The 27,342-nt window shown below is 43.9% G+C and overlaps 1 protein-coding gene across 1 annotated transcript in view; it reads right to left on the bottom strand.

Moving 5' to 3' along the window:
• The window catches only part of LOC115165374 (protein kinase C zeta type-like), a 128,831-nt gene that overhangs the window by 15,779 nt on the left and 85,710 nt on the right, over positions 1-27,342 (bottom strand). The window contains exons 7-10 of the mRNA XM_029718456.1: positions 20,109-20,240; positions 17,689-17,779; positions 12,619-12,671; positions 11,353-11,547 (exon numbers count right to left, since the gene is read on the bottom strand). Coding sequence (XP_029574316.1) covers positions 11,353-11,547; positions 12,619-12,671; positions 17,689-17,779; positions 20,109-20,240 — 471 coding nt within the window. The remainder of the gene's footprint in view (positions 1-11,352; positions 11,548-12,618; positions 12,672-17,688; positions 17,780-20,108; positions 20,241-27,342) is intronic.

Here is a 27,342-nt window from a genome sequence, read left to right on the forward strand (position 1 = left end):
TCAGTACCGGTACCCCCTGTATATAGCCTCCACATTGACTCAGTACCGGTACCCCCTGTATATAGCCTCCACATTGACTCTGTACCGGTACCCCCTGTATATAGCCTCCACATTGACTCAGTACCGGTACCCCCTGTATATAGCCTCCACATTGACTCGGTACCGGTACCCCCTGTATATAGCCTCCACATTGACTCGGTACCGGTACCCCCTGTATATAGCCTCGTTGTTATTTTATTGTGTTACTTTGATATTTTTTTACTTTAGTTTATTTAGTGCTTAGAGCTCTACTCTAAGCTACTCAACTCTTTAACCCAGGGGTTCTTTTACAGTCTGGAATCCAAAAGATACATTTTGAGGGTCATAAGCGAGATTTGGTTGGGGGAACCCCACGGGCAAAACATTTTAGTGGCGTAGAGAAAAATGAAGGTTTTATAACTAATTCCCTGCAATGCTACACATTTTACCATGGGGCATGGAATTTTTTGGGGCAGTTTTACAGCTAATTTCCTGCAATTCTGCACATTTTTGCAATGGGGTGAAGAGAAATCTTGCCGTTTTAAAGATAATTTACAGCAATTCTACACATTTTCCCATGACTTATGTTAATATGATATCTGAGTGAGAGTGACTACAAAATCAAAGGGGTCCCCTGGAGGTCAGAGAGCAATTCATTTGCAAGCCCAGGCCAGTGCCAACAGAGAGTAAGCAGATTACAGAGCTCTGGCTGTGATTGCGCTGGGAAGTCACGGATGAAGACAGACAGCTGTTGTTTTTCCAGGACATGGCCTTATACTTCCTCTTCCGAAAGTGTTCGGGTGGGTCTAGTGTTTGGGCGGCTGGGTCTAGTGTTTGGGTGTGTCGGTCTAGTGTTTGGGTGTGTGTGTCTAGTGTTTGGGTGTGTGTGTCTAGTGTTTGGGTGTGTGTGTCTAGTGTTTGGGCGGCTGGGTCTAGTGTTTGTTTGGGCGGCTGGGTCTAGTGTTTGGGCGGCTGGGTCTAGTGTTTGGGCGGCTGGGTCTAGTGTTTGGGCGGCTGGGTCTAGTGTTTGGGCGGCTGGGTCTAGTGTTTGGGCGGCTGGGTCTAGTGTTTGGGCGGCTGGGTCTAGTGTTTGGGCGGCTGGGTCTAGTGTTTGGGCGGGTGGGTCTAGTGTTTGGGCGGCTGGGTCTAGTGTTTGGGCGGCTGGGTCTAGTGTTTGGGCGGCTGAGTCTAGTGTTTGTTTGGGCGGCTGGGTCTAGTGTTTGTTTGGGCGGCTGGGTCTAGTGTTTGGATGGGCGGGTGGGTCTAGTGTTTGGATGGGCGGGTGGGTCTAGTGTTTGGGCGGCTGGGTCTAGTGTTTGTTTGGGCGGCTGGGTCTAGTGTTTGTTTGGGCGGCTGGGTCTAGTGTTTGTTTGGGCGGGTGGGTCTAGTGTTTGGATGGGCGGGTGGGTCTAGTGTTTGGGTGGGTTGGTCTCTTCACTATCTATCCATCTCTATCACTGTTGTTAACCAACTGCCAATCAACTCATAGAAATACACAAAGAACAAATACATAATTCACTACTTTAAAATGGAGATAGCCCTCAGTGGTTCTGGCCTTGTTGTCACAGAAGCAATGGATCAATGGAAAAGATTGGAGGTGCACCCTCTAGGTTCTATATCTATGATAGCAACCTGTCTGGCTTTGGCGGGGGGCGGCCATGTTTCTTTCTTAAAGCTGGGCCTTGGCTGCCTTGAAAGGGATAGGATTCCAAGCCGTGGTGCTGACTAGACTGAACCCAGGCCAGGGACTATCTAGGTTGAACCCAGGCCAGGGACTGACTCTCATGGACTGACTAGGATGAACCAAGGCCAGGGACCGACTCCCAGGGCCTGACTAAGCTGAACCCGGGCCAGGGACTGACTAGGTTGAACCCGGGCCAGGGACTGACTAGGTTGAACCCGGGCCAGGGACTGTCTAGGCTGAACCCGGGCCAGGGACTGTCTAGGCTGAACCCGGGCCAGGGACTGTATAGGCTGAACCCGGGCCAGGGACTGTCTAGGCTGAACCCAGGCCAGGGACTGTCTCCTAAAATACCCTCCATCAGGCCCGTTATATGTCCAGCAGTGACCCTTTAAAAACCCTTTGCTGCAGTCAAATGACCAAATTACCCTCTAGAGGCCTCATGAGTGGAATGTTATTCATATTTTTCATAATAAACATAATTTAAAAGAAACCGCCGAAAATCTGGTGCTCCTATGTCAAACGGTTTTGTTATATTCAGTGTTCTGTGATGTATATAAAGTGTAATATTAGGATGTAAACTCGTAATGTATTACATTTAAACTCTATATCTGACATGGTACAGGTGTCTTGTTTTTTTAAACCCATAACCATGTGTGAGAGATGTATACTTTTGTTTCAAAGTAGGTTTGTTTAAGACTACCCTGTGTGATGCTGATTTAGCCCACTGCAGTAAAAGGTTAATATGTAAACACACCCATCTATCTGTCTCTGACAACTGTCTGACGTCCCGGAAATTGACATCTGGGCCAGGCTTTGTTTGGCTAAGACTGGCGCTTTGCTGTTATATTGACAATGGTAGTCAAGGAAGAGTGGTTCCGTTCTTAAGAGCTGATTGAACTTGAACTCTTTCTGCTGTTGTGGTTTTCTGTTTACACATTTGAAGAGTACTTTACTAAATAAATGAATAATTCTACACCTGTTGTTTACGAAGCATGTGACAAATGATCAAGATTGATAATGAGAGATATATAAAGAGAGCTCTATAATGACAGATATATAAATCAGTGAACGGGCCGTACGGTGTAAGATAATTGTCTCTGGCCCTCTCCCAGTTAGGGGGAGTGATGAGCTCTACAGCACTCACAACTCAATCGCTGGTTGAAAACTGTTTTCTGCCCCTCCCAAAAGATAGAAGATCCTAGCTGGAGGGGTGCTCTCATCTTATCTACAAACATAGACAGGGCTCTAACTCCCCTAGCTCCACAATGAAATAGGGTGCAGGCCAGGCAGCAGGCTGTTAGCCAGCCTGCCAGCTTTGTTGAGTCTGCCACTAGCACAGTCAGTGTAGTCAGCTCAGCTATCCCCATTGAGACCATGTCTGTGCCTCGACCTAGGTTGGGCAAAACTAAACATGGCGGTGTTCGCCTTAGCAATCTCACTAGAATAAAGACCTCCTCCATTCCTGCCATTATTGAAAGAGATTGTGATACCTCACATCTCAAAATAGGGCTACTTAATGTTAGATCCCTCACTTCCAAGGCAGTTATAGTCAATGAACTAATCACTGATCATAATCTTGATGTGATTGGCCTGACTGAAACATGGCTTAAGCCTGATGAATTTACTGTGTTAAATGAGGCCTCACCTCCTGGTTACACTAGTGACCATATCCCCCGCGCATCCCGCAAAGGCGGAGTTCTTGCTAACATTTACGATAGCAAATTTCAATTTACAAAAAAAAACGACGTTCTCATCTTTTGAGCTTCTAGTCATGAAATCTATGCAGCCTACTCAATCACTTTTTATAGATACTGTTTACAGGCCTCCTGGGCCATATACAGCGTTCCTCACTGAGTTCCCTGAATTCCTATCGGACCTTGTAGTCATAGCAGATAATATTCAAATTTTTGGTGACTTTAATATTCACATGGAAAAGTCCGCAGACCCACTCCAAAAGGCTTTCGGAACCATCATCGACTCAGTGGGTTTTGTCTAACATGTGTCCGGACCTACTCACTGCCACAGTCATACTCTGGACCTAGTTTTGTTCCATGGAATAAATGTTGTGGATCTTAATGTTTTTCCTCATAATCCTGGACTATCGGACCACCATTTTATTTTGTTTGCAATCGCAACAAATAATCTGCTCAGACCCCAACCAAGGATCATCAAAAGTAGTGCTATAAATTCTCAGACAACCCAAAGATTCCATGATGCCCTTCCAGACTCCCTCTGCCTACCCAAGGACGTCAGAGGACAAAAATCAGTTAACCACCTAACTGAGGAACTCAATTTAACCTTGCGCAATACTCTAAATGCAGTTGCACCCCTAAAAACTAAAAACATTTGTCATAAGAAACTAGCTCCCTGGTATACAGAAAATACCCGAGCTCTGAAGCAAGCTTCCAGAAAATTGGAACGGAAATGGTGCCACACCAAACTGGAATTCTTCTGACTAGCTTGGAAAGACAGTACCGTGCAGTATCGAAGAGCCCTCACTGCTGCTCGATCATCCTATTTTTGGGGGGGGCTTTCACTTCAGCAGTAATAAATTCATGAACTTCTTTGAGGAAAAGATCATGATCATTAGTAAGCAAATTACGGACTCCTCTTTAAATCTGCGTATTCCTCCAAAGCTCAGTTGTCCTGAGTCTGCACAACTCTGCCAGGACCTAGGATCAAGGGAGACACTCAAGTGTTTTAGTACTATATCTCTTGACACAATGATGAAAATAATCATGGCCTCTAAACCTTCAAGCTGCATACTGGACCCTATTCCAACTAAACTACTGAAAGAGCTGCTTCCTGTGCTTGGCCCTCCTATGTTGAACATAATAAACGGCTCTCTATCCACCGGCTGTGTACCAAACTCACTAAAAGTGGCAGTAATAAAGCCTCTCTTGAAAAAGCCAAACCTTGACCCAGAAAATATTTTTTTTAAACTATCGGCCTATATCGAATCTCCCATTCCTCTCAAAAAAAATTGATAAAGCTGTTGCGCAGCAATTCACTGCCTTCCTGAAGACAAACAATGTATACGAAATGCTTCAGTCTGGTTTTAGACCCCATCATAGCACTGAGACTGCACTTGTGAAGGTGGTAAATTACCTTTTAATGGCGTCAGACCGAGGCTCTGCCTCATGCTCCTAGACCTTAGTGCTGCTTTTGATACCATCAATCACCACATTCTTTTGAAGAGATTGGAAACCCAAATTGGTCTACACGGAAAAGTTCTGGCCTGGTTTAGATCTTATCTGTCGGAAAGATATCAGTTTGTCTCTGTGAATGGTTTGCCCTGTGACAAATCAAATGTAAATTTCGGTGTTCCTCAAGGTTCCGTTTTAGGACCACTATTGTTTTCACTGTATATTTTACCTCTTGGGGATGTCATTCGGAAACATAATGTTAACTTTCACTGCTATGCGGATGACACACAGCTGTACATTTCGATGAAACATGGTGAAGCCCCAAAAATGCCCTCGCTGGAAGCCTGTGTTTCAGACATAAGAAAGTGGATGGCTGCAAACTTTCTACTTTTAAACTCGGACAAAACAGAGATGCTTGTTCTAGGTCCCAAGAAACATAGAGATCTTCTGTTGAATCTGACAATTAATCTTGACGGTTGTACAGTCGTCTCAAATAAAACTGTGAAGGACCTCGGCGTTACTCTGTACCCTGATCTCTCTTTTGACGAACATATCAAGACTGTTTCAAGGACAGCTTTTTTCCATCTACGTAACATTGCAAAAATCAGACATTTTCTGTCCAAAAATGATGCAGAAAAATTAATCCATGCTTTTGTTACTTCTAGGTTAGACTACTGCAATGCTCTACTTTCCGGCTACCCGGATAAAGCACTAAATAAACTTCAGTTAGTGCTAAATACGGCTGCTAGAATCCTGACTAGAACCAAAAAAATGTACCATATTACTCCAATGCTAGCCTCCCTTCCTGTTAAGGCAAGGGCTGATTTCAAGGTTTTACTGCTAACCTACAAAGCATTACATGGGCTTGCTCCTACCTATCTTTCCGATTTGGTGGTGCTGTGCATACCTACACGTACGCTATGGTCACAAGACGCAGGCCTCCTAATTGTACCTAGAATTTCTAAGCAAACAGCTGGAGGCAGTGCTTTCTCCTATAGAGCTCCAATTTTATGGAATGGTCTGCCTACCCATGTGAGAGACGCAGACTCGGTCTCAACCTTTAAGTCTTTATTGAAGACTCATCTCTTCAGTAGGTCCTATGACTGAGTGTAGTCTGGCCCAGGAGTGTGAAGGTGAAAGGAAAGGCACTGGAGCAACGAACTGCCCTTGCTGTATCTGCCTGGCCGGTTCCCCTCTCTCCACTGGGATTCTCTGCCTCTAACCCTATTACAGGGGCTGAGTCACTAGCTTACTGGTGCTCTTCCATGCCGTCCCTAGGAGGGGTGCGTCACTTGAGTGGGTTGAGTCACTGACGTGGTCTTCCTGTCTGGGTTGGCGCCCCCCCTTGGGTTGTCCCGTGGCAGAGATCTTTGTGGGCTATACTCAGCCTTGTCTCAGGATGGTAAGTTGTTGGTTGAAGATATCCCTCTAGTGGTGTGGGGGCTATGCTTTGGCAAAGTGGGTGGGGTTATATCCTGCCTGTTTGGCCCTGTCCGGGGGTATCATCAGATGGGGCCACAGTGTCTCCTGACCCCTCCTGTCTCAGCCTCCAGTATTTATGCTGCAGTAGTTTATGTGTCGGGGGGCTAGGGTCAGTCTGTTATATCTGGAGTATTTCTGCTGTCTTATTCGGTGTCCTGTGTGAATTTAAGTATGCTCTAATTCTCTCTTTCTCTCTTTCTTTCTTTCTCTCTCTCTCTCTCTCTCTCTCTCTCTCGGAGGACCTGAGCCCTAGGACCATGCCTCAGGACTACCTGGCATGATCACTCCTTGCTGTCCCCAGTCCACCTGGCCGTGCTGCTGCTCCAGTTTCAACTGTTCTGCCTGCAGCTATGGAACCCTGACCTGTTCACCGGACGTGCTACCTGTCCCAGACCTGCTGTTTTCAACTCTCTAGAGACAGCAGGAGCGGTAGAGATACTCTCAATGATCAGCTATGAAAAGCCAACTGACATTTACTCCTGAGGTGCTGACCTGTTGCACCCTTGACAACTACTGTGATTATTATTATTTGACCATGCTGGTCATTTATGAGAATTTGAACATCTTGGCCATGTTCTGTTATAATCTCCACCCGGCACAGACAGAAGAGGACTGGCCACCCCTCATAGCCTGGTTCCTCTCTAGGTTTCTTCCTAGGTTTTGGCCTTTCTAGGGAGTTTTTCCTAGCCACCGTGCTTCTACACCTGCATTGCTTGCTGTTTGGTGTTTTAGGCTGGGTTTCTATACAGCACTTTGAGATATCAGCAGATGTAAGAAGGGCTATATAAATACATTTGATTTGATAACACAGACATAATTCCATTAAAAGTGCCATCTGGGATTAAAAAAACAAAGCAGTCACCCCGCCACTTCTTTTGGTAAATGGTTGAGGGACAGGGCAGGAAAAATGTAACCGCTTTAAAAGCCCATAAAATGTATGTTTCAATCCTGTACTGCCCTTTGAACAGTATATTGAGTGTTGACTGGTCCTGTGGGGCTCAGTAGGTAGACCAACACTACTGTAAATTGCTCTGGATAAGAGTGTCTGCTAAACATTTAACATGTAAAATGCTTTAGAAGGAATGGTCTTTTCGACAAGAATAATAGGTTGTAGTGTTGTCTGTCTCCGAGTTATACATTTAAACTTGAAGAACTCAAATAATTACAAGCCAAGAGAAGCTTCTCTCTCTCTATTATCAGAAACACCTATCTTCTCCCTGTAATTCTGTCAGTCATCTGATGTGTGCTACAGTCGAACTCGGAAGTTTACATACACTTAGGCTGGAGTCATTAAAACTTGTTTTTCAACCACTCCACAAATTTCATGTTAACAAACTATAGTTTTGGCAAGTCGGTTAGGACATCTACTTTGTGCATGACACAAGTAATTTTTCCAACAATTGCTAACAGACAGATTATTTCACTTATATCACAATTTCAGTGGGTCAGACGTTTACATATACCAAGTTGACTGTGCCTTTAAACACCTTAGAAAATTCCAGAAAATGTCACGGCTTTAGAAGCTTCTGATATGCTAATTTACATAATTTGAGTCAATTGGAGGTGTACCTGTGGATGTATTTCAAGGCCTACCTTCAAACTCAGTGTCTCTGCTTGACACCATGGGAAAATCATAAGACATCAGCCAAGACCTCAGAAAAAAAATTGTAGACCTCCACAAGTCTGGTTCATCCTTGGGAGCAATTTCCAAATGCCTGAAGGTACCACGTTCATCTGTACAAACAGTAGTACGCAAGTATAAACACCATGGGACCACACAGCCGTCATACCGCTCAGGATGGAGACGCATTCTGTCTCCTAGAGATTAACATACTTTGGTGCGAAAAGTGCAAATTAATCCCAGAACAACAGCAAAGGACCTTGTGAAGATGCTGGAGGAAACAGGTACAAATGTATCTATATCCCCAGTAAAACGAGTCCTATATCGACATAACCTGAAAGGCACCTCAACAAGGAAGAAGCCACTGCTCCAAAACCGCTATAAAAAAAGCCAGACTACGGTTTGCAACTGAAATATGGGGACAAAGATGGTACTTTTTGGAGCAAGGTCCTCTGGTCTGATGAAACAAAAATAGAACTGTTTGGCCATAATGACCATCGTTATGTTTGGGGAAAAAAGGGGGAGCCTTGCAAGCCAAAGAACACCATCCCAACCGTGAAGCACAGGGGTGGCAGCATCATGTTGTGGGGGTGCTTTACTGCAGGAGGGACTGGTGCACTTCGCAAAATGGATGGCATCATGAGGAAAGAAAATTATGTGGATATATTGAAGCAACATCTCAAGACATCAGTCAGGACGTTAAAGCTTGGTCGCAAATGGGTCTTCCAAATGGACAATGACCCCAAGCATACTTCCAAAGTTGTGGCAAAATGGCTTAAGGACAACAAAGTCAAGGTATTGGAGAGGCCATCCCAAAGCGAGCTAAATCACTTCCATGCTCGCTTCGAGGCAAGCAACACTGAGGCATGCATGAGAGCATCAGCTGTTCCGGACGACTGTGTGATTGCGCTCTCCATAGCCGACGTGAGTAAGACCTTTAAACAGGTCAACATACAGAGGGCTGCGGGGCCAGATGGATTACCAGGACGTGTGCTCCGGGCATGTGCTGACCAACTGGCAGGTGTCTTCACTGACATTTTCAACATGTCCCTGATTGAGTCTGTAATAACAACATGTTTCAAGCAGACCTCCATAATCCCTGTGCCCAAGAACACAAAAGCAACCTGCTTAAATGACTACAGACCCGTAGCTCTCACGTCCGTAGCCATGAAGTGCTTTGAAAGGCTGGTAATGGCTCACATCAACACCATTATCCCAGAAACCCTAGACCTCTCCAATTTGCATTCCGTCCAAACAACACCTATGTGAGAATGCTATTCATTGACGACAGCTCAGCGTTCAACACCATAGTACCCTCAAAGCTCATCACTAAGCTAAGGAACCTGGGACTAAACACCTCCCTCGGCAACTGGATCCTGGACTTCCTGACGGGCCGCCCCCAGGTGGTGAGGGTAGGTAGCAACACATCTGCCACGCTGATCCTCAACACTGGAGCTCCCCAGGGGTGCGTGCTCAGTCCCCTCCTGTACTCCCTGTTCACCCACGACTGCATGGCCAGGCACGAATCCAACATCATCATTAAGTTGGCAGACGACACAACAGTGGTAGGCCTGATCACCGACAACGACGAGACAGCCTATAGGGAGGAGGTCAGAGACCTGGCCGGGTGGTGCCAGAATAACAACCTATCCCTCAACGTAACCAAGACTAAGGAGATGATTGTGGGCTACAGGAAAAGGAGCACCAAGCACGCCCCCATTCTCATCGATGGGGCTGTAGTGGAGCAGGTTGAGAGCTTCAAGTTCCTTGGTGTCCACATCAACAACAAACTAGAATGGTCCAAACACACCAAGACAGTCGTGAAGAGGGCACGACAAAGTCTATTCCCCCTCAGGAAACTAAAAAGATTTGGCATGGGTCCTGAGATCCTCAAAAGGTTCTACAGCTGTAACATCGAGAGCATCCTGACCGGTTGCATCACTGCCTGGTATGGCAATTGCTCAGCCTCTGACCACAAGGCACTTCAGAGGGTAGTGCGTACGGCCCAGTACATTACTGGGGCCAAGCTTCCTGCCATCCAGGACCTCTACACCAGGCGGTGTCAGAGGAAGGCCCTAAAAATTGTCAAAGACCCCAGCCACCCCAGTCATAGACTGTTCTCTCTACTACCGCATGGCAAGCGGTACCGGAGTGCCAAGTCTAGGACAAAAATCCTTCTCAACAATTTTTACCCCCTAGCCATAAGACTCTTGAACAGGTAACCAAATGGTTACCCACATTGGCTAACCGGGCTATCTGCATTGTGTTCCACCACCTGCCAACCCCTCTTTTTATGCTACTGCTACTCTCTGTTCATCATATATGCATAGTCACTTTAACCATACCTACATGTACATACTACCTCAATAAGCCTGACTAACCCGTGTCTGTATGTAGCCTTGCTACTGCTATTTACAAATGTCTTTTTACTGTTGTTTTATGTCTTTACTTACCTACAAACAGACACACACCTTTTTTTCGCACTATTGGTTAGAGCCTGTAAGTAAGCATTTCACTGTAAGGTCTACACCTGTTGTATTCGGTGCACACATTTTGATTTGATTTGAAAGCCCTGACCTCATCCTATAGAAAAGGTGTGGACAGACCTGAAAAAGCGTGTGCGAGCAAGGAGGCCTACAAGCCTGACTCAGTTACACCAGCTCTGTCAGGAGGAATGGGACAAAATTCACACAACTTATTGTGGGAAGCTTGTGGAAGGCTACCTGTAACGCTTGACCCAAGTTAAACAATTTAAAGGCAATACTACCAAATATTAATTAAGTGCATGTAAACTTCTGACCCACTCGGAATGTGATGAAATAAATAAAAGCATAAATATATCATTCTCTCTACTATTATTCTGACATTTCACATTCTTAAAATAAAGTGGTGATCCTAACTGACCTAAAACAGGGAATTTTTACTAGGATTAAATGTCAGGAATTGTGAAAAACTGAGTTTAAATGTATTTGGCTAAGGCCTATGTAAACTTCCGACTTCAACTGTATGTATAATAGTGATACCATATCTCCACCTAGAGGTGGAAACTATAATCTCTCAATAATTCTTCAAACACATCATCCTCAGTTTTTTAAAATCTTCCCTCTCTTCTCCTTACTTATTTTACTCCCTCAGTTCTCCTCTTTAAATCAATTTGACTCATACTTTTCCTCGTTAAGGCCAATTTACGTTACAATAACTTCTTCCCTTCTTCCTGTCTTTGTCATCGTTCCTTCACGCCTCCTCATCTTTTTTCCACTTCTCTTTTCATCCCCCCTGAGATCCTCTTCTTTTCTCATTTCATCCCCCGGCTTCTGTGGACTCATACACTCTTTTTCCTCCCTCTACTCTACTCCTCCTCTTTTCATCTCTGCCCTCCCTCCCTCCCTCCTGCCTCTCACCTCGTCGTCGTGCACCAGTTCCTTCTTGACCACCTTCATGGCGTAGATCTGTTCATTCTTCTTGAGTCGCACCAGCAGCACCTTGGCGTAGCTGCCGCGGCCGATCACCCGGATCAGGTCAAAGTCCCCCAGGCCCAGCGCCATCTCCTGGGAGATCTTGATACCGTCGATCCCACCCACCACCGCTTTGATGTCCTGAAGGGGTGGTTTTGATGGGAAATACATGTTAGAAAAGACCCAGATACCAGCATACTGTTGAATGCCCCTGTTGTTTATTAAAACCTTATGGTTATAGACAGAGCTGGAATCATGGACATGTAGATATGATACTAACATATAAGAACCTGTGTGACATTTTTGTGTGATAAAATATACTGAACAAAAATATAAACGCAACATGCAACAAATTCAACGATTTTACTGAGTTACAGTTCATATAAGGAAATCAGTCAATTGATATAAATTCATTAGGCCCTAATCTATGGATTTCACAAAACTGGGCAGGGGTGCAGCCATGGGTGGGCATAGGCCCAGCCACTGGGGAGCCAGGCCCACCCACTGGGGAGCCAGGCCCAGCCAATCAGAATTTGTTTTTCCCCACAAAGGGGCTTTATTATAGACAGAAATACTCCTCAGTTTCATCAACTGTCCAGGTGGATAGTCTCAGACAATTCCCGCAGGTGAAGAAGCCGGATGTTGAGGTCCTGGGTTGGCGTGGTTACACATGGTCTACAGTTGTAAGGCCGGTTTGACGTAATGCCAAATTCTCTAAACCGACGTTGGAGGCGGCTTATGGTAGAGAAATGAACATTAAATTCTCTGGCAACAGCTCTGGTGGACATTCCTGCAGTCAGCATACCAATTGCGCTCTCCCTAAAAACTTGAGACATCTGTGCACAATTTAGAGGGGCCTTATACTGTCCCCAGAATACGGTGCACCTGTGTAATGATCATGCTGATGAATCAGCTTCTTAATATGCCACACCGGTCAGGTGGATAGATTAAATTAACAAAGGAGAAATGCTCACTAACAGGGATGTAAACTAATTTCTACCCAAAATTTTAGATAATATTTTTGTGCGTATGGAACATTTCTGGGATCTTTTATTTCAGCTCATGAAACTTGGGACCAACCCTTTACATGTTGCGTTTATATTTTTGTTCAGTGTAGAATGGGCTGTTCTGTGTTCTAGAATACCAGAACAATCCATATCATAAACGAATGCATGACTGACTTATTTACATTGTGTGTCTAAATGAACTCACCTTCGAGTCCTCTTCCACTTTGTCCACTTTGCGACTGTGTGGTAGGAAAGTTACTGAAGAGAAAAACAACTTGTTACCCGAGTTGTGATGGAAAGTTCTACACAGTGAAGACTGGGCATTAAAAACCTAAGGGATATTTAGTCTAAAGCCATCTCCATTTAAATAATATACAGTATAATATGCTATTTAGCAGACACTTTTATCCAAAGTCACTTATAGTCATGCGTGCATAGATTTTACTTATGGGTGATCCTGGGAATCGAACCCACTGTCCTGGATTTGCAAGCGCCAAGCTCTACCAACTGAGCTACAGAGGACCATGCTTTACCAACTGAGCTACAGAGGACCATGCTTTACCAACTGAGCTACAGAGGACCAAATAGGGTACTCCTCAAGAATCCATGGCTCCATCTCAATTAATCTTTCTGTGATTCCTTGCATCCTATCTCCTTGCCTCCTCAACCGTATTGGAAGGAAAAGGTCAAAAATAATTTTGAGAAGGAGACAAGCAGAGACGATACAAGGAATCGAGGAAAGATTAATTGAGAAAGAGTCCAAGTGAGAATCTTAATTGCATTGCCTTGATTCCTTGTGTCCTCTCTCCTCGCCTCCTTCTCAAAACTCATTGGATGAGAAGATCAGAGAGAGTGCGAGGAAATGCAACTGAGATTCTCCCATAATCAAGGAAGCATTGTGGGACATGTAGTTCACCTTTGTGGCCAGCAGAGTGCATCATGCTCTGCAGAGTGAGTTGCAGCTTCTTCCTGCCTCTGCCCAAGTAGGTCAGCCCACTGGTGAGTACTGTTAATATACTGGACTATACTGTACTGGACTATATTGTACTGGGCTATACTGTAATATACTGTACTGGACTATACTGTACTGTACTGGACTACACTATACTGTAATATACTATACTGGACTATACTATACTGGACTATACTGTGATATACTATACTATACTGGACTATACTGGACTATACAGTACTGGACTATACTGTACTGTTAATATACTGTACTGACTATACTGTAATTTACAGTACTGGGCTATACTGTACTGGACTATACCGTACTGTTAATATACTATACAGGACTATACTGTGATTTACTGTACTGGACTATACTATGCTAGACTGTACTGTACTGGACTATAATGTACTGTTAACATACTGTTCCGAACTATATTGTACTGTACTGGACTATACTGGACTGTACTGAACTATACTGGACTATACAATACTGGACTATACTGGACTATACTCTATTGAACTATACTGTACTGAACTATACTGGACTGTACTGAACTATACTGTACTGAACTGTACTGTACTGTACTGAACTATACTATACTGGACTATTCGATACTGGACTATACTGTACTGAGCTATACTTTTCTGGACTGTACTGAACTATACAATACTGGACTGTACTGAACTATACTGGACTATACTATACTGGACTGTACTGAACTATACAATATTGGACTGGACTGTACTGGACTATACTGGACTGTACTGGACTATACTATACTGGACTGAACTATACTATACTGGACTGTACTGAACTATACTGGACTGAACTATACTATACTGGACTGTACTGAACTATACAATATTGGACTGGACTGTACTGGACTATACTGGACTGTACAGGACTATACTGGACTGTACTGGACTATACTATACTGGACTGTACTATACTATACTGGACTGTACTAAACTATACAATACTGGACTGTACTGGACTATACTGTACTGGACTATACTATACTGGACTGAACTATACTGAACTATACTGTACTGGACTGAGCTATACTATACTGTACTGGACTATACTGAACTATACTATACTGAACTATACTGGACTGTACTGAACTATACTATACTGTACTGGACTGTACTGAACTATACTGTACTATACTGAACTGAGCTATACTAAACTATACTATACTGTACTGTACTGGCCTGTACTGAACTATACTGTACTATACTGAACTGATCTATACTGGACTGAACTATACTGTACTGGACTATACTTGACTGTACTGGACTATACTATACTGGACTATACTGAACTGTACTGGACTATACTGTACTGATCTATACTATACTGGACTGAACTATACTATACTGGACTATACTGGACTATACTGTACCGGACTATAGTATTCTGGGCTGTACTGAACTATACTATACTGCACTATACTGAACTATATTGCACTGGACTATACTGAACTATACTATACTGAACTCTACTATACTGGACTGTGCTGAACTATAATATACTGGACTATACTGAACTATACTGTACCGGACTATACTATACTGGATTGTACTGAACTATACTGGACTATACTGGACTATACTGAACTGTACTGGACTATACTGTACTGATCTATACTATACTGGACTGAACTATACTACACTGGACTATACTGTACTGGACTATACTGAACTATACTGGACTATACTGTACTGATCTATACTCTACTGGACTGAACTATACTATACTGGACTATACTGTACCGGACTATACTATACTGGACTGTACTGCACTGAACTATACTATAGTGTACTGAACTATACTGTACTATACTGAACTGATCTATACTATACTGAACTATACTATACTGTACTGGACTATACTGTACTATACTGATCTATACTATACTGGACTGATCTATACTGTACTGGACTATACTTGACTGTACTGGACTATACTATACTATACTGGACTATACTGAACTCTACTGGACTATACTGTACTGATCTATACTCTACTGGACTGAACTATACTATACTGGACTATACTGTACCGGACTATACTATACTGGACTGTACTGCACTATACTGAACTGTATTGTACTGGACTATACTGAACTATACTATACTGGACTATACTGAACTATACTATACTGGACTATACTGGACTGAACTCTACTATACTGGACTGTACTGAACTATAATATACTGGACTATACTGTACTGATCTATACTATACTGTACTGAACTATACTATAGTGTACTGAACTATACTGTACTATACTGAACTGATCTATACTATACTGAACTATACTATACTGTACTGGACTATACTGTACTATACTGATCTATACTATACTGGACTGATCTATACTGTACTGGACTATACTTGACTGTACTGGACTATACTATACTGGACTATACTGAACTCTACTGGACTATACTGTACTGATCTATACTCTACTGGACTGAACTATACTATACTGGACTATACTGTACCGGACTATACTATACTGGACTATACTGTACCGGACTATACTATACTGGACTGTACTGCACTATACTGAACTATATTGTACTGGACTATACTGAACTATACTATACTGGACTATACTGAACTATACTATACTGGACTGAACTCTACTATACTGGACTGTACTGAACTATAATATACTGGATTATACTGAACTATACTGTACCGGACTATACTATACTGGATTGTACTGGACTATACTGGACTATACTGTACTGAACTATACTGGACTATACTGAACTATACTATACTGGACTATACTATACTGGACTATACTGTACTGGACTATACTGAACTATACTATACTGGACTATACTGAACTATACTGTACCGGACTATACTATACTGGACTGTACTGCACTATACTGGACTATACTATACTGGACTGTACTATACTGAACTATACTATACTGGACTGAACTATACTATACTGGAATGAACTATACTATACTGGACTATACTGAACTATACTGGACTGTACTGAACTATACTGGACTGTACTGAACTATACTATACTGGACTATACTGAACGATACTGTACTGAACTATACTATACTGGACTATACTATACTGGACTGTACTATACTATACTGAACTATACTATACTGAACTATACTATACTGGACTATACTATACTATACTGTGCTGAACTATTCTGGACTGTACTGACCTATACTGTACTATACTATACTGACCTATACTGTACTGAACTATACTATACTGGACTATACTGTACTGAACTATACTGGACTATACTGAACTATACTATACTGGACTATACTATACTGGACTATACTGTACTGGACTATACTGAACTATGCTGGACTGTACTGAACTATACTATACTGTGCTGAACTATACTGTGCTGAACTATACTATACTGGACTGTACTGAGCTATACTGTACTGAACTATACTATACTGGACTGTACTGAACTATACTGAACTATACTATACTGGATTACACTGTACTGAACTATACTGTACTGAACTATACTATACTGGACTGAACTATACTATACTGGGCTATACTGGACTGTACTGAACTATACTGGACTGTACTGAACTATACTGAACTGTACTGAACTATACTGTACTGAACTATACTATACTATACTGGACTGTACTGAACTATACTGGACTGTACTGGACTGTACTGAACTATACTGGACTGAACTATACTGGACTGGACTGAACTATACTGTACTGAACTATACTATACTGGACTGTACTGAACTATACTGAACAGAACCAGTGCACAAAGAGGTGAAGGCCCTGTGCACAGCAGTGCATCTTGTTCAAGTTGCTGCTTCTGGCAGAAAAAACACACACCTGGACAGACAATGGCCGACTTCAATTCTTATTTGTAAAATTGCGCTGTGCAGAATAGTGCATAGAAACTAAGCTTTGGGACCAGCCTGTAAACAACAATGGCATGCTGATTCAAACATGCTCTTATCTCGCTGTGTGGGAGGAGTCTTCTTTCTTCTTCATTTTTTTTTTATAAACCTGGAAATCTAGTTATTGGTTTTGATTGAATAGTGTCTTTAAAGCCTTTGTAATTAGTATTCAGAAAGTGTTTTCAGGGTAGGAGTGCTGATCTAGGATCCGTTTTACCTTTTCATAATGAATAAAGACAGATCAGCACTCCTACTCTGAGATGCTTTTTGAATACAGGCCCAGACCCAGTGCACTGATACCAAGACTAAGGCCACAAGGTCTCCTACTTCTCATATTATGTCTATATTGAAAGAAACAATATTTTATAGGAACTGACTTCCATCTGTATCCTCTGTGTGTTCAGGGGGGAGGTCCACCTCTTCACTCTTCTCATCTAAAGGGGGCTCCTGTGATGGCATGACTGGATCCTGCCAAGAGAAGACAGGCAAATAGGATGACTGGATCCTGCCAAGAGAAGACAGGCAAATAGGATGACTGGATTCTACCAAGAGAATACAGGCAAATAGCTGCATGTGGGTTTGAGGCTGCTTAAAGAGCATCCTGACTAGGTCCTTGGAGACACTGGGAAGAAGAGGCTTCAGTTTTAAGAGGTTTTCCGTTGATAGACATCTTAGGCACATGGAGGTATCTTTTCAACAAAATAAAGAACACAGAAGTTGAGAAGTCTGGATATTTCTCGCAACAATGCACTTATATGAATAATTTTATGCGGTTCTAACCATGGAGGCGTTGGCTTTTCAAAGGGGATCAAGGTGTTTGTTGATAAAGCATTGTCTGATTGCATGAAAGCAAAACAGCCTGTTAGTACATCCTGACTATTGACCTGGGTTTTCGGCACCAGATTTGTTGTAGTCTAGCCCTGGATTCCAGGCCTCGCTCACATTGTTCTGATTGCCTGTCAGTAATGTCGATTTTTCTAAAACAACCAACCCTTCCATACCTCTTCAGAAGCGCAGAGTAAGCTAATTTACGGTGTTAGCATTGCTAGGAAACGCAATTTTTTTCATAATTTGGCTGAAATGACACCACCCCACGTGGGCACCAGTGAAATGTATTGGCTTTCGGTTTCGATTCTCCGCCTCTGTTTGAATGTGCCTATTCCTTTTGTGGGTAGGGGAAAACGGCTTGGATAGCCATTTCTAAATTTACATGTTAGTCATTTAGCACCCAGAGCAATTTACCGTTAGTGCAATCCTCTTAAGATGGGTGGGGGGGGCAGTTCCTCTTGCTCGTAGGCAAGTACCATGGTCTTGTAGTGGATGCAAGCTTCGTGGAGTGTGCAGAGAAGTGGGGTGACATGGAAGAACTTGGGAAGGTTGCGTTCTGGATAAGTTGCAGGGGTTTGATGGCACAATTGGGGAGCCCAGCCAACAGCGAGTTGCAGTAGTCTAGATGTTATAGAGCATGAACCTGCAGGAGCGAGTCACTGCTTTGATGTTCGCAGAGAACGACAGGGTGTTGTCCAAGGTCACGCCAAGGTTCTTTGCACTCTGGGAGGGGGACACTGTAGAGTTGTCAACCGTGATGGAGAGGTCTTTGAGCAGGCAGGCAGGCCTTCCACGGGAGGAAGAGCAGCTCCGCCTGGTCGAGGTTGAGCTTGAGGTGGTGGGCCGACACCCAAGCTGAGATATCTGCCAGGCACGCAGAGATGTGTGTCGCCACCTGGGTGTTAGAAGGGGGGAAGGAGAAAAGTAGTTGAGTGTCATCCGCATAGCAATGATAGGAGAGACCATGTGAGAATATGACGGAGCCGAGTGACTTGGTGTGTTGAGAGAAGAGGACCTAGAACCGAGCCCTGGGGAACACCAGTCACAAGAGTATGTGGTGCAGACACAGAACCCTCCACCTTCTTTTAGCTTGTCTCTGACAAGAACGTCAACAGGCTTTCATACCGAAGGTGAGGTGAAAGCCTGGTAGAGGCTAGTTCTAATCTTAATGCTTCTTTCTGTATGTTAGCAGTCTGTCACTAGAGATCAACCTTGTGATGTTTCAGTATACGGTATACACTACAGTATGGATGTGTCCCAAATGGCACTCTATCCCCTATGGGCCCTGGTCAAAAGTAGTGCACTAAACAGTGAATAGGGTGGCATTTGAGACACAACCTATATCTATACGCAGTGGATTTGAAACTTGCCCATAGCATGTTGGCTGGAGTACATTGCCAACTATTTCTCATGAAATGACAGACCAGTATCTTGCTCTGTTGGCTAAGGTAGTTGGCTTTGAGTTATATACAGTATGTGTTGTGCAGAAGGTTGCTAGTTCGATCCCCACTCGGGGCAGAACAGCATTCACTATGTTACAAATACACATTAGAACATCAATAGCAATGTTTAATTCAGACTTTTGAATAATTCCCAGTTTTGTTATCTGAATTCATTGATTACCTTGATATTTTACTCTAAACAAGTTGGATTGTTGAAATGCAAAACTTGGTTTCAACCTAAAGCAGTTAAATACTACTCATTCACCCTCCCAACTCATTAATTCAGACGTTCACTTAAGTTTATGAAGTATCTATGAAGTGCTTATGAAGACTGTAAATGCTCTAAAAAGCCTTTATAAGCTCACCATATGCCTTTTGCACTGCAGTTTGTGAAGTGTCTATGTAGTGCTTATGAAGACTTTATGAATGCTTTATAAATAGTAAGTTCTTCCGAAGCTTTGACATGACGGATTGGCCAGAGTATTCACCACAGAACTAGAATGAGATTCTATTTCTATGGTACTCACCATATGCCTTTGGCAGGTCAGAGGGACGAGTTTGTGACAGCGCTTATGGACCAGCAGTTTGCAGTTGATACACTTGTAGCCCTGCCTCCCCAGCCCCCATATCCTTTCACTGCAGTGGCCACAGTACGCTTTCTGTTGGGGACAGACAGACACAGACAGACAGACAGAAAAAAAAGACAGACAAAGACAGACACAGACAGACAGAGGGGGAGACAGGGATTGTTACACTATCAGTCTGAGCTGATGACAATGGGATGATACTATCGCAGTCATTGATCAAGAATCAATGGAGGCAAGGCAGACACACATGAAGAAGGTGATCATGATGGAGGAAGGGCGGATTTAAGCCTAGGTGGCATGTTTCATCAACTGGGAGCATGCTTGTTTGTAGTCGTCCTTTTAACTAACAGTCACAGCAACTCATCTATATTTCGCAGCTGTCTATTTACCTCCACAAACTGATGTTGGCATTAAGATTGCACTCAACAAGCTGTATAAGGCCATAAGCAAACAAGAAAATGCTCATCCAGAGGCGAAGCTCCTAGTGGCCGGTGATTTTAACACAGGGAAACGGAAATCTGTTTTACCTCATTTCTACCAGCATGTCACCTGTGCAACTAGAGGCGAAAAAACTCTGATCAACTTTACTCCACACACAGAAACTCATACAAAGCTCCCCCTCGCCCTCCATTTGGCAAATCTGATCATAACTCTATCCTCCTGATTCCTGTTTACAAGCAAAAACTCTAAACAGGAAGTACCAGTGACACGTTCAATATGGAAGTGGTCTGATGAAGCGGATGCTAGGCTACAGGACTGTTTCACTAGGACAGACTGGAATATGTTCTGGGACTCATCTGATGGCATTAATGAGTTTACCACATCGGTCACAGGCTTCATTAATAAGTGCATCGACGACATCCTCTCCACAGTGACAGTACGTACATATCCCAACCAGAAGCCATGGATTACAGGCAACATCCGCACTGAGCTAAATGCTAGAGCTGCATCCTTTAAAGGTACAGGACACTAAAACCCGGATGCTTATAAGAATACGCGCTCTGAAAAACAATCAAACAGGCAAAGCGACAAGACGGGACTAAGATCGAATCCTACTACTTCGGCTCTGACGCTCATCGGATGTGGCAGGGCTTGCAAACTATCACGGATTACAAAGGGTAACCCAGCTGTAAGCTACCCAGTGACGTGGCTGGCTAGTGTCTTCACAGGCATTTTCAACCTCTCCCTGACCTAGTGTGTAATACCTACATGTTTCAAGCAGACAACCATAGTCCCTGTGCTTAAGAACGCCAAGGTAATCTGTCTAAATGACTATCTCCCCGTAGCACTCACATCTGCAGCCATGAAATGCTTTGAAAGGCTGGTCATGGCTCACATCAACAATATCATCCCATTTCAATTCACATACCGCTCCCAACACTTCCCTTTCTCTCTTGTACAAACGGACCACCTATGTGAGAATGCTGTTCATTGACTACAGTGCAGCGTTCAACACCATAGTGTCCTTCAAACTTATCACTTAGCTAAGGACCCTGGGACTGAACACTTCCCAACTGGAGTCTGGACTTCCTGACGGGACGCCACCAGATGGTGAGGGTAGGCACCAACACCCCTCAACATGGGGGCCCCTCAGGGGTGCGTGCTTAGTCCCATCCAGTACTCCCTGTTCACCCACGACTGTGTGGCTCCGCTCGACTCCAACACCATCATTAAGTTTGCCGACGATACGACAGTGGTAGGCCTGATCACTGACAACGATGGAACAGCCTATAGGGAGGAGGTCAGAGACTTGGCCGTGTGGTGCCAGGTCAATAACCTCTCCATCAAAGTCAGCAAAACAAAGGATCTTGGACTATAGGAAATGGAGGGCTGAGCACACCCCCATTCACATCGACGGGTCGAGAGCTTCAAGTCTCTAAGGACATATCATGGTCCAAACACACCAACACAGTCGTGAAGAGGGCACAACATTGCCTCTTCCCCCCTATGGACGCTGAAAATATTTGGCATGGGCCTAGGTGCTATCGAGCTTATCACATCTGTCATCCAGTACACATCAGAACACAGACACTAGGGATGTTATGTCTACCACAGGCATACTGACAAACACATTCAGAGCCAGTTGAATATTAACAGTCTGAAAAGAGTGGCACCACAGTCCAATGAATGTTAAGTCCCCTATTTAGGGGATTTGGACCGGTTATGGACCGGTTCCGACCACCTTTTGTGTAAACGGCACTCTGAACAGTGCAACATCAATTGCGGTGTGCTGTGTGACAGCTCTGGTTGTGCAGTTCTCATCTGATACACAGTGAAATCTGACAACTAATTTGCATAAGGACGAAATCACCTCGTGCTTAAAGCTGAAGTTGTAACAGGGGAGCCAGGCCCAGCTGAGCAGAATTAGTTTTTCCACACAAAAAGGCTTCATTACAGACAGAAAAACTCCTCAACTCCTAGCCGGATGTGGAGGACCTGGGCTGGCGTGGTTACAGGTGGTCTGCGGTTGTAAGGCCGGTTGGACGTACTGCCAAATTCTCCCCAAAAATGTCAGAGCCGGCTTATGGTAGAGAAATTAACATAAAATGATCTGGCAACATCTCTGGTGGACAATCCTGTCGTCAGCATGCCAATAGCACGCTCCATCAAAACTTGAGACATCTGTGGCATTGTGTTGTGTGACAAAACTGCACATTTTAGAGTGGCCTTTTATTGTCCCCAGTATAAGGCAAAGGCACTGTTGCTATGGAGAATCCGTAGAGACTCACTCAGAGAAAAAGATAGGCAGAGAGAGCGAGAGAGCGAGAGAGCGAGAGAGAGAGAGAGAGAGAGAGAGAGAGAGAGAGAGAGAAAGATAGAGGTTCAGGCGAGTTATAAATAAATCAAGACATCCACTTTTATTTGTCAAAATAAAATCCCTCTCAGCGCAGACAGTGGGGGCGTAATTAACCTGTTCTGAGGTGAGAAACTTTGAAGACAGACATTCGGCACTCCCCATCAAGACTTTGGGGAGTGCATTTCCATAGTAGATGAGAAACGAAGGTCCATAACATATGCTCTTCGTTCTTTAAAAGAGCCACAACATCTTCAGATGCTTCTTTGACTCACTAGCTGTGTTCCATGTTCTAAAGACACTAACAAAGCTACAACTAGCTGTGTTCCATGTTCTAAAAACACTAACAAAGCTACAACTAGCTGTGTTCCATGTTCTAAAGACACTAACAAAGCTACAACTAGCTGTGTTCCATGTTCTAAAGACAATAACAAAAAGGTACAGCTAGCTGTGTTCCATGTTCTAAAGACACTAACAAAGGTACAGCTATCTGAGGAAAGAGGTGATACTAAGGGACCGAAAACTCTACAAGACAAACCTATTTTGGTCTCACTACTAGTCTCTTGCCTCTTCCTCCCTGATGGGACAGTAAAATATCCCCCCTGATCAGCCTGTATCTATCGAGGAACCCCAAAAAGGTCCCTGGTTGAGTCCCAAAATGGCAGTCTATTCCCTAGGGTGTCCTTTAGGATGCACTTCCTGTTTGAGCCAGCTCACTGTCAGCTCCAAAATGGCTGCTAATCACTAGCAGAGTGCTAGGAAAGCAATGTGGAATGAGCCCTGTTTAAAGTGCCTTAGCTCGGCATGTGGTTGGCCTTGAGTCAGACAGGTGAAACCAATCTCTGAGACGTCCTTGACTGGCCGCCACAGCGACAGACATTCCCCACAGCGACAGACATTCCCCACAGCGCTGTTGGATAACAGACATTATATATTGTTATTCCAGCTTGGGGAATTTACATTAGATATTCAGTTGTAGTTGGACAGGAATGTTTTTTTTTCATGTTCACACAAACGGGTTTCTAACAATGCAACAACAATATATGTTTAATGAACATGACGGTTAAATAAATCTACTTTGTGCAACTGAAAACAGCAAAGGAACAACTGAACAGCCCTTCTGTAAGTCAACCGAACAACAAAACTGAGAAAAATTGTCATGCAATTTACCGGACAAAATAAAAAATCAGTTTCTCTCTCTTCTTCTCTCTCTCCCTCTCAGTGTCTGCTTCAGTCTCAGTGGAGTTCTGTGAACTGACATGACTCTGCTGGTCAGGGTTCTACTTGCAAGGTGCTAATGAAGTAACAATCTAGAGAGTATCTAAAGTCAGTCAGGGTGCTAATGAAGTAACAATCTAGACAGTAGCTCCAGTCAGTCAGGGTGCTAATGAAGTAACAATCTAGAGAGTATCTCCAGTCAGTCAGTCAGGGTGCTAATGAAGTAACAATCTAGACAGTATCTCCAGTCAGTCAGGGTGCTAATGAAGTAACAATCTAGACAGTATCTCCAGTTAGTCTGGGTGCTAATGAAGTAACAAACTAGACAGTATCTCCAGTTAGTCAGGGTGCTAATGAAGTAACAATCTAGACATTATTTCCAGTTAGTCAGGGTGCTAATGAAGTAACAATCTAGACAGTATCTCCAGTCAGTCAGGGTGCTAATGAAGTAACAATCTAGACAGTATCTCCAGTCAGTCAGGGTGCTAATGAAGTAACAATCTAGACAGTACTTCCAGTCTGTCATCCCTCTAATGGAGTAACAATCTAGACAGTACTTCCAGTCTGTCATCCCTCTAATGAAGTAACAATCTAGACAGCATCTCCAGTCAATCATCCCTCTAATGAAGTAACAATCTAGACAGTACTTCCAGTCAGTCATCCCTCTAATGGAGTAACAATCTAGACAGTACTTCCAGTCAGTCACCCCTCTAATGGAGTAACAATCTAGACAGTACTTCCAGTCTGTCATCCCTCTAATGGAGTAACAATCTAGACAGTACTTCCAGTCTGTCATCCCTCTAATGGAGTAACAATCTAGACAGTACTTCCAGTCTGTCATCCCTCTAATGAAGTAACAATCTAGACAGTACTTCCAGTCTGTCATCCCTCTAATGGAGCAACAATCTAGACAGTACTTCCAGTCTGTCATCCCCCTAATGAAGTAACAATCTAGACAGTACTTCCAGTCAGTCATCCCTCTAATGGAGTAACAATCTAGACAGCATCTCCAGTCTGTCATCCCTCTAATGGAGCAACAATCTAGACAGTACTTCCAGTCAGTCATCCCTCTAATGGAGCAACAATCTAGACAGTACTTCCAGTCTGTCATCCCCCTAATGAAGTAACAATCTAGACAGCATCTCCAGTCTGTCATCCCTCTAATGGAGCGCTGGCTCGTAGCTGCAAACACTAACTGCAGGAATACAACATTCTGATACATGATGTGCACCAGAGGTACTATAGGACCCCATTATGTCAAACGGGTGGCATTCACAAAACATCTTTCTCCTCAACAACAGAGGGGGGAGATAGAAATGGAGAGAGAGCGGGAAGGAGAGGGATGGGATGGGGAGAGAGAGAGAAGTGAGGAGAAAGGGATGGTAAGGGAGAGAGATAAAGAGAGGGAGGGGCGTTGTGAGGGATTTAGAAGGGACGGATGGAGAAAGAGGGGGATGGAGAGAGAGCAGCTAAGAGAGGGAGGGATGGAGAGAGAGGAGAAACCTGACCTACTTCTGCTAAATGACTTGTTAATACTGTATAGAGGATAAAGATTTTAAAAAAGAGGGATGGAAAGAGAGAGGGAGGGATGGTGTGAGGGATGGAGAGGAGAGACGTTGGAGAAAGACTGCACCAACCAGAACTGACTGTAAAACCATGTGTCATGGCAACGATCGTAATTATGTCAGAACTGTACACATAGTGGCCCACACGTGACATAGTGACAAAGCCATCAACCTTAGACAAGCATTTGATATAGCCAACATGTGATGTACCCAGTCTCTTCCAGTGCATTAACGAGGGAGATGGGCTGCCTAATGGAGGTCTGTAGGAATGAGGAGACCGTAAAACAGTACAGTGCTGACTCAGCAGATCAGAGATTAGTGATCTCAGTCTAGTCTAGACGTCCATCAGCAGACAACAACACCCCAGGGAGACGTTGTTATTATTATCCCCTTAGCACTGGTCTGAGATCAGCTTTACTAGACCCATTCCTAACCTTAACCAGTAAATGAATAAAGGGATCAACTGACTCAGGTTTAATGTTTGTTCACACCAACGGTCCACCAAATCAATTCAATCAATCCAATGAAATAAGACTATGCCCAATAAAGTAGTGATAATCAGCCGTGTTCTCCACAAAAAGGAAAAGACTTGAATCCATTTTCTGCCTGTGACGGCAGGTAAAACAAAAAATTCCTGCTGTCACATGCAAAGCATAATTCAAGTCTTACTGGTAGTAAAGCTTGAGGATGTTGAAAAGAAACAACAATGAAATGGAAGGTCATTTACTTCAAGATAAATAACACCAAACAGAAAAAGAGGGAACTGTCCTTCCTGTGTTTGGTGATAATCTTCAAGCACCCCAGGACTGCACCTGACCTGGCCTTGACCTGGTCCTGCCCCTGACCTCGCCGTTCCCCTGGTCCATCCCCTTGCCTGGCCCTTCCCCTGGTCCATCCCCTGGCCTTCCCCTGGCCTCCCACTGGCCCTGGCCCTGCCCCTGGCCTTCCCCTGGCCTCCCACTGGCCCTGGCCCTGCCCCTGGCCCTTCCCCTGGTCCATCCCCTGGCCTCCCACTGGCCCTGCCCCCGCCCCTTTCCCAGGCCTTCCCATACCCCTTGCCGTGCCCCTGCCCCTCCCCCTGGCCCTCCCCCTGGCACTGCCCCTGCCCCTGACTACCTTCCCTTTCAAATGCAATAGGTCCTTAAGGGGCTGCCTGTAACAACATTACCCTTCAAGCCAGAGTGGACACTAACACTGGCAGTGCAATAATGCCTTACAGCTAGGTTGCCTCAACATGCAGATATATACTGCTCAAAAAAATAAAGGGAACACTTAAACAACACATCCTAGATCTGAATGAAAGAAATAATCTTATTAAATACTTTTTTCTTTACATAGTTGAATGTGCTGACAACAAAATCACACACAAATAATCAATGGAAATCCAATTTATCAACCCATGGAGGTCTGGATTTGGAGTCACACTCAAAATTAAAGTGGAAAACCACACTACAGGCTGATCCAACTTTGATGTAATGTCCTTAAAACAAGTCAAAATGAGGCTCAGTAGTGTGTGTGGCCTCCACGTGCCTGTATGACCTCCCTACAACGCCTGGGCATGCTCCTCATGAGGTGGCGGATGGTCTCCTGAGGGATC

The sequence above is a fragment of the Salmo trutta genome, chromosome 28 (genome assembly GCF_901001165.1).
Source record: "Salmo trutta chromosome 28, fSalTru1.1, whole genome shotgun sequence".
NCBI classification, from domain to species: domain Eukaryota; kingdom Metazoa; phylum Chordata; class Actinopteri; order Salmoniformes; family Salmonidae; genus Salmo; species Salmo trutta.